The sequence below is a fragment of the Harpia harpyja genome, chromosome 19, assembly GCF_026419915.1.
Source record: "Harpia harpyja isolate bHarHar1 chromosome 19, bHarHar1 primary haplotype, whole genome shotgun sequence".
Taxonomy (NCBI): Eukaryota; Metazoa; Chordata; class Aves; order Accipitriformes; family Accipitridae; genus Harpia; species Harpia harpyja.
Genome location: NC_068958.1, coordinates 22,246,724 through 22,258,203, shown reverse-complemented (window position 1 = coordinate 22,258,203; position 11,480 = coordinate 22,246,724). Strand labels below are relative to the sequence as shown.

Genomic DNA, 11,480 nt, shown 5'->3' with positions numbered 1-11,480 from the left:
CCTGGTTTTTTTGGGTACAGAATATGACCGGTCCAAGAATACTTGGGGTTGGCCAAGGGGAAGGTCACACCTGGAGAGGAGCGCACATCTCACCGATACTGCCTGGGGTGGAAATGGGCTCCGCTCCAGCAGTGGTGCCTCGCCTCCGTCATCGCAGTTCCCAGGAAAGGCCAGGCACGCGGCTACAGACAACAGTGCAACACAACAGCAGCAATTATCTGAGCAGCAGCAATTACCTGAGCAGCTGATTACATCCGGCAGGGAATGAGACTGCAAAATCATTTAAAGTGCTCTATGAGAAGGTTCGATTAGTAAATATGAAAAAAACCCAAACCCAAGCCAGGATACCAGTGTGGCTTATTTTATATTCCTTTTACTTACAAAACAGTTTTACTATAAATACTGCAATTTTCGCACTCGTATCTGCACACTGGTAAAGGAACCTCAGTAAAAAAGTAGTTTAAAAAATATAAGTGAATCTTGCAAGATTGTGCAAAGAGAGTGTTTACTATGAAATTATTTTCCTAGTGGAAAGAAACGTTTACTGAATTTTTAAAGCCTCACTTTAAGAGCTGCAAAAATAGTTTTTTCCGTACCAAAACAAACGAAAAAGTAGGCATTAAACCAACACGCAGCTGGATTTGAAGTGTGTTTGATTTTCCTGCTTCTTCACAAAGAAATTCTTGATTGTGAAGTCAGACACTGGACTTCAGGTTGCCTTATTGCACTTAGAACTTCATCCCTGACATCAGGAGTTAGTGTAGCAACTCTCCCTTCTCTCCGACCAGCTTCGTGCCGCTAAGGATGCTACAGCTGTCGCCATTTATCCTGCAACAAGGAAACGAGCAGTTAATTAGGGTTTACTGCTGCGCGCTGCAGCCCCTTGGATGTGGGAGGAATGACCTTTGGAGCCTCTGGTTTGCGGCAGCTTGGCCCCCGGCCGCAGTGACCCAAAGGGCGTTTTGGGTGCCCCCCGCGCAGGTCCCCCCCGTCGGGTACCTGGCACAGGTGCGTGTGGGTGGGCGCCGTGCAGACGGGGCAGACGTGGCAGCTGGGGGTGCAGCGGGGGACGAGGTGAGCCGGGGTCCCCTCTCTGGCCAGGGGACACACGGGGCAGCTCGCCGTGTCGCGGTGGACGAGGGAGAGGTGCAGCCGGTCGGCGCAGGGAGGGCAGACGGGACCCCGCGGGCTGTGGGGAGAGAGCCGGGGGTGAGCCCTGACGGGTTCGTGTCGGAAAGTGCTCCTCGCCAAGCCACACCGCACAGGCTCTGGCACCCGCAAAAGCTAGTTTCGTTAACAATTTCAAAAATGCTATCTTTATAAACTCAAACAAGTAGTGATTCACGAGTGCAGAACTGAAATGGCTCCTCCAGGCTTAGGGCTAATAGCAAGCACTCGTGGGAGCAGCATGAAATAAATTATTGGTAAAAAGAAGTTCGTACATACAAAAGCTAAAGCAGGTGGATGCACACCTCAAACCATGTTTGCTTTAACCAAATATTTATTTGAATTTGCCTCTGTCAGTGATGACTCTGTTAAGGAAGCTTTGTGGGCCTGAGAAAGCACAAAGCTCGCATGGGCAGGTGTCAAAAAACCGCCTGAGCATACAGCATCACTTTGCTCACCTCGTCGCTGCTCTGCCCCGAACAAACTAACCGTGCCTAGAGGTGGAAAAAGCACTCGGCAGCTGGGTAAACAGAAGGCCCACGCTGCAGAGTCTCTTACAGCACTCAGGTTCTTTGCTGCTTAACCGAAACGAGAGCTCCATCACGGGCCAGCGAAGACATGAGGCCAAGCCAAGTGAGGGCAGCTGAGGAGAACAAGCTGATTCAGAGACGCCCAAAGAAACCGCACAAGCGTTGTCCAAATAAACCTCACACCAGTTCCACTCTCTTTCTTGCAAGCAGGCACCACGCTTTTACCCCGATACTGAGCTGTAAGCAAGCGGAACCACATTTACGCACCTCTGTCATATTTGTATTTTTAAGTTAAGCGGTTAACTCTCAGTTTCGAGGACGTTCGGTGCCCAGCTGCCGAGAGGAATCGCCTGCTCTGGCCACAGCGCACTCACCCCTCGTCCTGCCGGCGGGGCCCCCCCGGCCGCTCCCCGGGTGCCACAGGACGGCTTTCGCACTGGCCAAGGTGGGCGCGCAGCCAGCTCTCACAGGTGGGACAGACGTGATGGTTGCTGTGGAGAAGCACCGTTGAGGACGCACATTGAGTCTCTCAAGGGAGACTCAAAAATCACCGTGAAGTTGGGCACCTCCAGCTTCCCTGGTACTGAGGAACCGTCCCAAGCAGGATGAAACCCTGGAATTAGCTCTATCACAAACCTCCCTTGCTCTGCTGAAGCGTACAAGATGTTTCTATGCCTCTTTACAGCTAGAGCCCCAGTTCCCAACCTCACCTCATCAAACCTGCAAACCCAATTACGCTGCAGTTCGGCGTTGCTCTCACAGAGCAGAGGGGGAGCAGAGAGGGCAGCTCTGGGCCGGCCCTGCACGCTGAGCGCTGCGGGCAGTGTCGGGGCACGGCGGTGTATGCTGCAACTGCCAGAGAGCAACACAAGTAAAGAAATACGAGAAACACGTGCATGTGCAGAATGCCTTTTAAAAGCACCGAAAGAACAAAGCACAAAAATTGCCCAGAGCTCCTTTGTTTTATGGGGGAAAAAGCAGAGAGGTTAGTGTTTTAAAAGTAAGTAAATGCTGTAATACTCAACACAGTATCAAGACAGGAAAGAGGTGGTGTTGTGGTTTAACCCCAGCCAGCAACTAAGCACCGTGCAGCTGCTTGCTCACCTCCCCCCACCCAGTGGGATGGAGGAGAGAATTGGAAAAAAAAGTAAAACTCGTGGATTGAGATAAGAACAGTTTAATAGAACAGAAAGAAAGATAGTAACAACAACAATAAAATGACAGTACTAATAAAAGGATTGGAAGCTACAAAACAAGTGATGCACAATGCAATAGCTCATCACTTGCCGACCGATGCCCCGTTAGTTCCTGAGCAGCAATCCACCCCCAGGCCAACTCCCCCCAGTTTATATACTGGACATGACGCCACATGGTATGGAATACCCCTTTGGCCAGTTTGGGTCAGCTGTCCCGGCTGTGTCCCCTCCCAACTTCTTGTGCCCCTCCAGCCTTCTTGCTGGCTGGGCATGAGAAGCTGAAAAGTCCTTGACTTAGTATAAACACTACTTAGCAACAACCGAAAACATCAGTGTGTTATCAACATTCTTCTCATACTGAATCCAAGACACAACACTATACTGGCTACTAGAAAGAAAATTAACTCTATCCCAGCTGAAACCAGGACAGGTGGGAATAAACAAGGAGGTGTACAATACCCTTATCTTCTACCCAAATAAATACAGTTCTGCTCTACTCTGAAATGATTTTTATTCAAGCCCACCGTGGCATCTGTGTGTTTTTAAGTGGAAGATGGAAGACAGACCTTTTGTGGTCCATGGGCTGCTCTGCCTCGCTCCGCTCCGGAACAGCTTCGCCTGTGCCGTCAGCCCTCAGCACACCTGCAGCTTTGGCAGGAGAGCTGAACGCAAAGAGGGAGAAGACAACCTGAATCCACCCGAATGCATGGCTTTCCGAGAATGACTACTGCCCTACGGAACCACTTTTTCCTAAACAGCAAATACTTTCTACTGCTAAAACTGGACTTAAAGGAACCGAAGGAATTCAAACTGCAAAACCCGCTCTAGCCCTGTACAGATGCTTTCTCCCCCGCAAGAAGCTCCCCTTTCCCCCCATTTTGCTTCCCATGGACCCGTGCAAGGGGAGCGGGAGCAAGCGCCTGGTCGGCCGCGGTACCTCGTGCCTGTCGGGTTTCGGCTCTCCCCAGCGCCGATGCTGAGGACCGAGTAGGTGCGCGGCGTGCCGGGCCGGGCGCTCAGCCAGTCCTCGCAGACGGCACAGCCGCCGCGCGCGGGCTCGGCGCGGGGGGCCAGGGCGGCGTGCAGCTGCTCTTCGCAGGTGGGACACACGTGGCAACTCGTCGCGTGGCTGCGGGCGAGACAGAGATGGGGGAATCCCTCCTGCCGAGCCCCGAGAGCAGCTGGCGAACGCCAAACCCTCGCACGAAGCGGCCGTCGCCTCTTTGGCGAGCGGCGCGTTCGTCGCAGAGGCAGAGGCGTTGGCATTTTAGAGTCAAAAACTACATGAAGATGTGCCGTACCGGTGTGGCGTAGCTAGAAATAACACCGGTGAGATCCGTGGGTATAGTCGGCAGAGTGGCACAAGGTTTTGGGCAGATGAACAAGCAAACCTACCAAAAATAGGAACGCCACAGCACGGGCTGCTTCTCATCGTCTGTTATCTTTGGGTGCATCAGTGGATCCGTTCCCTTCATCTCGTGTTTTTGTAAATGCATGTTATAAGAGCTGAGGAGACAGAAAGGAAAAAATTCATAGAACAAAAAGCAACTTAGCAACATGGAAAGATAGTACCAACCGTGCAAATATATACTGAAGGTAATTGCTATCACTTAGAGCTTAAAAGGAAATACCCAGTTATCCTTAGGGAAAGTTATGATTTATAAGGGGCAGCTTAGGCTCACTTACTGGTTTTTATTGTCTTTCCATTTCACGATGATCCCAGTTAGAATTCCAAGGGCTATTGCGGCAACTAACAAATAAAGAAAAAAAAAAAACAAAATAAACAACAAATTTGGTATGTAATTTAAGTGAAATACTGCACTTTGGTAAAAGACCGGCAGCAAAATTCTCTGCTCTGGGGCTGCCTGTCACCACCCAGAGGCTTCCCCTCAGCCGGAATAATGCAAACCCCCTCCTGTGTCTCTGAACACGGAGCACAGAAACCGCTGCTAAGTGTGGTGCCATGCTGAACTTGTTAAGGGTGTGATCCTCATTTATTTAGTGCTTTTATAGACAGCCTCCTGTTTCTTTGTATTTTAAACATACCATTTTTAGTACTCGATCTCTTTTGCAACAAGGATGTTGCAGGCTTCACCGATCTCTCATCTCTCAATGTCTGCCAAGGCCTTTTAAAGCAACTTTATCAATTAAAGAGTGACAGGACATACAGTTTTTGGTTGGCTTCTTACACTGGCTTCTTTAGCTTCTTTCATTTCATATTCAACTGATGTAATGTTTTATACTAAGACATAGACAATCCATCCATTTTCTTGCAATGCTGCTGCATTACCCAACAGCAGAGAACCCCCTGAATCCTGACCAGAGACGCTCAGTACTAGGGCAGTGAAATGAATAAACCAAAACCACCGACTCCAGGTATCTAACAGCAAATAACAGCTTTGGGTTAGGAAAGTATATTTTCAATTTTAAACTACTTACCAATGCAACTAGGGATGAGGATACCTGCTAGACAAGAAGATAATGCAATTGATGTTAAAAAAATGAAGCCAACAATGCTGATAACTAAACAGGGAAGTTCCTTATCTATGCCCACAGAACAATATTATTTAAACCCAGATAACCGTAACACTGCTGAGAAGACAAAATGCTGTAAAACAATGTCATTAACTACACACACATCATTATGCTCGTCTTGAGTCCCTCACCCCACCTTTCTCTACTAACAGAGCTGAGGTCCATAACTCCAGGCTACCTCCACCCTCAGCAACGTCCAAATACAGCCAAGATAACGTCTGTGGTTTCTACTGAGATGCTCGGCTGCATGGAGGGAGATTCAAGCATCAAAAATCCTACCCTGTATCATATCAGCTAAGGAATCACTCAGCTGGGAGCAGAGAGAAAAGGGGATTAGACCAGGGAACAAGCCTGTGCAACCCCCTTAGAAACTGGAAGATGAACCCACCAAAAGAAATGAAGAAGGCACATCGAGAGCAGAAATCCAACAGTGTGTGGAGTCACAGGCACCCAATGTGCGTGCAATTACAGCAATTAAAAGGGCTCTGAGGCAGAAAGCATCTCCTGAACTCTTACCTAGCCAGTAACGATTCTCTGCTATATTCTCTTCCAGGGGTTCAGTGTGGTTTGTCACTGCTGTAGTCCTAACTATAGAGAGAAAAAAGTAAAGGAAAACCACTCGAAATTATATTTTATATAATTCTCCATTTATACATAATATATATAATACTTCAGTGAGGAGTAAATGTGGCGTGGGCAGGTGACTTGTGCATCCTTGGCTACGACAGCGAGAGCTGTGGAAGAGTCACACAGGGAGCTCTTGGTGACAATACAAGCCTTACGGGTAGAGGGGAGTCTGCTGTCCTGCTTGGCTGTATTGCCCGGGTGTTGTTGGACATTAGCTATAAATCCATTCCGAGGTTTAGTCCACCAGATTTGCAGTTACTGATACACTTCACACATCGTTTATGAAAATTCTGCCTTTTCCTCTTGAAGGTAAAAATGTAAAACTGTGTACGATTGTGCTGACGGTGTTCTTCAGCAGAGCTCAGCACCTTGCAAAGCACAGACTTGCTAACCATCACTGCTGTAAGCAGATGCTGCTCCCCTGGCAACAAACCCTACGGGAATGCCTGTCCAGACTGGGGTCCTTCCCTTTCTGAGAGAAGGGAATTAGGACTAATTAACTGCACAGCAAGAAAAACTACTCGAGAACAGGATGATTATCCAGCAACGCTCACCCCTGCATTCGGGAGGAGGCCTACTCCAGATGCCATCGACACTGTTCTCCGTTGTACAACGCAGAGTTTCATTTCCCACAAGCTGGAGCCCAGGGTCACACGTGTACAGCACGACTGAGTTGTACGTGAACTCCGTACCGTTGCCGTCGTGCTTCCCATCGGGAATAGCTGGAGGCGGAGGACAAGAAATAGCTGGGGGAGAAAAAGAAAAGAGTTCAGGAGGTGACCCCTGGGATGCTCTTCTCCACGATGCGAAGAAAGGAAAACCCAAGGGCCGCTTGCACACAGGCTGCGTTGCACCAGTCGCAGGAGCAGGGGCTGAAATGGGAGCACTGGCCACCCCCTCGGCACGCAGTTGCTTTTAGGTGCCTCCCAGCCTGCTGTCCTGCGTACACAGGGGCAGCGGCAGCTTGCAGGGACACCAAGGCCCCTGGGCTGCTCATTTATGTCAGTCTTTCACACGCAGAAGGCACCAGCGATGCTGCCGGCTAGTCCCTGCTTTCATCGTGCCAGCTGGCTCCCTTCCAGAGATGCTTACCTGACTTCATTTAGTAAAATCAACACACGGTTCAGTATTTCTGAGTTGGAATATTTGGTATTTCCAGTCGAGCGCTGGCCAACTTCACTTACCCTGGCAAGCTGGCAGTTGACTCCAGGCAACTCCATCTCCCCTTAGGGAACACGAGATGACACGTGACGCTCCCTTTAATGTGTACCTGCAGGCGTAAAGGGCACAACCCCAAATCAGTTTGTTGTCACCAACCAAGAACATGCCACCCCACAGAAGTGCCGAGGACTCGACAGGCAGAGCCCCTTGTCCCGGCTCGCACACCAGTGACTGGCCAGGTCACTGGGATGCAGTGGGCAGCTGGCTCCACACTCACCCGTGGTTACAAACTACATCTGCTTTTGCACCAAACAGATGATCATTTGTAATAACCTTGCCATGTTCTGGATTTGCTGGAATACCACAAGATTTCCCTAAAAAAGAATAAGATTATCCTTGGGACGCTACAAGGATGGGGGAAAACCCACAGACATACTTTTTGTGACAGTATAGCAATGTCAAACCAGGCATCTGATGGTATTTCATGCTAAATGTCATTAAAAAAAGCAATCCTAAAATACAAATCAGACGTGGCACTCAGAACACAGCGCTGCAGATGCAGCTGTGGGAGGACACTGGAGAAAATGAAACGATGTGGCAACACTCACTCTGACACAGCTCGGGGACTTCTGACCATGTTAAATTGTCAAAACAAGTGCTGGTGGGCAGCTGGTCTGTGGTGTTCTCATAGCCTGAGCGACAATGATACTTCACCGAGACACCAACAGGATAAAAGTTCTGCATCCCATCTTCTTGTGATATTCTAGCGAAACGCACACGTGGCGGGCCGGGACAGCTACCTAGCAACAAGAAAGACAACCAAAGTGTACAGTTACAAAGTAAAAATAACAATATTTTGCATTCAACTACGTATAAACATAAATCTAAGTGATAACACACAAGCCTCCCCGAGAATAGGGATACCACAAATATTTTAAAGAAGGTGATTGGTAATTTGTGTAATTCAAAAATATTCCTAGATGACTATTTAATGGAAAAAAGATTTTAAATGTTAAAATTTGCTCTCTTTCAATCGTTCACAAGCGCAGTGCTTACCTCCCTTGCCAATTCCACCGATGAAGCGTTTGAGGTGGGGAAGTGCAGCCAGTTCTCACTGTGGAGGTTTGCAAATCCCCAATGCCAAACCTTCCCCCTTAGTTAGCTCTTGTGTCAGCAGTCAGCTGCGCCAGCGCTTCGCCACTACAGCTCTGCTCCTCTTTCCTGTGCTTCTCCAGGCTACTCATCTATTTTTATTAACACACAAGTGCTCGCACTTGGCACCAACGGACTAAGCAGAGTTAGGAAGAAGGAACAGCGAGACATTCTGACCTGCAACTCGATCGTGTGTCACTTTGGATGGGGAAACCCTTGAAACAGCGATTGCTAAAGCAGTAAATGTTTTCATAAGCAGCGTGCGTCTCTAAGGAACTTGTTTCAAGAAAGTGAAATACTTACGACCACAAAACTCCGGGAGGCTGGACCACTGGGAGTTTGCAAGGCACTGTATCGTATCTGACAGCAAGGGGCGTTTCACATAATCTCCGAGGCAGCTGTACCTTACTTTGGAGCCCACCCTGAAGCTTCTCCGATGTTTCTCGTCCTCCGGGGGCTCTGCGTGTCTTATATTTGGCAATGGCCCACAGTCACCTGTAGCCAGATAAACCCGGATTTAGTGGGGCTTCTGCTGCCTGCGCCAGCTCCCCGGGCAGCGCACAGCCCGGAATCATAGAATCATTTAGGTTGGAAAAGACCTTCACGATCATTGAGTCCAACCATCACCCATGCCCACTAACCCATGTTCTGGATTACCTCATCTACTCTCTTTTTGAATACCTCCAGGGATGGGAACTCAACCGCTTCCCTGGGCAGCCTATTCCAATGTCTGACAACCCTCTCAGTCCCCACGAGAGCACACGCACCCACGACACGCACCCAGCACAGCGGAGCGCACGGAACCCGCACCGACCCGCACGGAGCCCACCCGGGGGGTGACAGGGCTCGCCGAACTCCCCCCCCCCACTCCCCGGGGACTCACCCCACGCCGCGGGCAGCAACACCAGCAACACCAGCAGCACCAGCAACACCAGCAGCAGCGTGGGCAGGAGCGAGCGGCGGAGCCCGGAGCCCATCGCTGCCGGGAGCGGGCAGCGGGGAGAGGATCGGGCGGAGGATCGGGCAGCGGAGGCAGGGAGCCTCGGCGGGGTGGGGAGCACAGGGAGGAAAGAGGGAGGGGAGACACTCCCGGAGCCGCAGGGAGGGGGAGAGCTTGCTCAAGAGCACGCGTGGGTGCTGCTGGCACCCGTGGGCAGTGCGAGGCGGCGGCTCCTTTGGCTGCAGGGTGCGCGGCTGCCGAGGCGTGGAGCCCCGTTCCCCTCCCTGCGGTCTCGTCCCGGGGAAGTGCTCTGATGAAAGTCTTAACCCGCGGCTGGAAGCGGGAGCGGGTTTGAGTTGAAGCACACGGTTGTCCTCACGCCTGCTCCGAGAGGCACGCTCGGCATCCGGAGGAATGCAGTGGGGCTCTCCAGACACCCACCGGATCCGCCTCTCCTTCGAACCGCTTCTCTGCACTTTCCACTAAAGCCACCCCTGCCTCCAAAGCCATCAAGTCCCAAAGGAAAAGAAAAAAAAAAACCAAAACAAAACAAGAAGGGCAGCATCTGGGTCTTGTCGGCTCCGGCTGTGAACCCTCCAGCGTGCCCCAAAGCCGGGAGGAATAGAGAAGGTCCCCTTCGACCCCCAGCACTGGCTCTGCTGTGTGCAGGGACGAGAGCTGCATCTTCATCGGTGCCTCCTGCCCTCTCCCACAGCATCTGGCCCAGGGAGCCCAGCGCAGCGCAGCTCGGGGGCACCAGCCCCCCCACCCAACCCCCCAAACTGTCTTCATATGTCACCTGCCTGACCCTAGGAGCAGACCTCCGTGAAGAGAGGTTTTTCTGCAAAAACAGAGGAGAGAAGGTGGCTTTCCTCCAGCCTGAGGGGTGCATGGGAGACCAGAGGGCTGTTAATCACCCCCACTTTGAAGCTGCTAATTAAGCTGTTTCTATTAACACCTATACACAAAACAAGGCTGTGGGGATACCAGCATTTCCACTGTAACTCTCCCAGTTAGACACAAAACTCTTCAAAAGAGACGCTGTACTGCCCACAGAGGCTCAGGGATGTCCTTGGGCCCGGCCAGGCACAGGATCAGATTGCTTTGGCTCTGTGACCGCGTGGGAAAGCAGAGCCACTCTGGGATCCCTGCCCCCGGGACTTATGGGGAGAGCCAAAGGAAAGGTTGTGGCTGTATATGCTGCCCCATCCCGCTCTGCTGAGCTGGGCTGCCAATAAGGGGGATGTGTCACCCTATCCCGAGGAAAGGGCAGCCAGCAGCAGCTTGCCTGCCTGCGCCTTCCCGCCTCCCTCTGTTTGCCTTTGTTATCCAGGAAACAGTGATGTTTCCACTGAGAAGCTCAAAGTTATTGTTTTGGTTTGTTTTTTTTTCCCCACTTTATTTCCCTTTCCAGTGCAATTTAAGCTCCAAGCATATGCAACAAAAGCATTTGCAATGAGGCCAAGAAGCGTTTTCTTAAGGTAGGAGTCAAGCAGCCTGGATAATGTATTCCTTTAAAATACTTGTGAATGTGCTGACAAATGACATACAGGTCACTGGTCACCTGAGGTCTGAATTGGGATGGTGGCTGCATAATGCAAAAGGGAGTTGTTACCAGGAAAAAATATGTTTTAAATGCTGGGGAATTCTCTTGTAATAGCTTACAGCAGTGACCTTGGCATGGGATAGAGAGACGTCAAGAAGTATTTGGCAAAGAATTCTTGTAACATCGAGCCTCCTCAGGGAGCGGCTTGGTTCGCACATACATCAGAAGAACCAGCTGCTGTAGTTTCAACTCGGTGAAATCCCCCTGCTACGAGTTCAGATTAACCCTTGACCCAGGCTGCTTTCCTACCTGAGGCCACGCAGGAGACATCTGTACCTGCCGAGACCGTCAGGCTCAGACCAGCCCGTCCCTCTGCCTCTCTGCCACCCTCCTTTGCTGTCCCATTTTGCCCTGTATCGCCCCAGTAACCGACTGAGCACCGAAACCTCCCAGGCAGGAGCTGCCCCAGCAGCTGAGCCTTGTGATAGCAGGTCCGCGCCTGCGCAGCCGGAGCCGCCGAGGGCAACTTGCTTTATCTTGCTCTGACATCCCTTCCCCATGCTGCAGAAATCAGGCCAAGCAGATGGCGATGGCAGAAGTGAAAGCACGCACAGAGCGAAGCCTGA

At 50.9% G+C, this 11,480-nt stretch overlaps 1 protein-coding gene across 2 annotated transcripts; it reads right to left on the bottom strand.

Annotated features, from left to right (window-relative positions):
* Positions 1-355: 355 nt before the first annotated feature.
* LOC128154666 (CUB and sushi domain-containing protein 2-like) lies at positions 356-9,552 on the bottom strand. 2 transcript variants are annotated; one of them, XM_052815606.1, is made up of 15 exons: positions 9,252-9,552; positions 8,672-8,863; positions 7,825-8,016; positions 7,494-7,590; positions 7,240-7,325; positions 6,610-6,801; positions 5,945-6,016; positions 5,333-5,359; positions 4,580-4,643; positions 4,289-4,399; positions 3,831-4,022; positions 3,460-3,555; positions 2,072-2,188; positions 1,000-1,189; positions 356-828 (listed from the first exon to the last, which is right to left on the bottom strand). In XM_052815606.1, the coding sequence occupies exons 1-15, from the start codon at positions 9,343-9,345 to the stop codon at positions 808-810; spliced, it is 1,743 nt and encodes a 580-aa protein (XP_052671566.1). In that variant the 5' UTR covers positions 9,346-9,552; the 3' UTR covers positions 356-807. The 2 variants fall into 2 exon arrangements, with proteins under 2 accessions (XP_052671566.1, XP_052671567.1); XM_052815607.1 differs by lacking the exon at positions 9,252-9,552 and having other exon boundaries at positions 8,273-9,203.
* Positions 9,553-11,480: the final 1,928 nt, after the last annotated feature.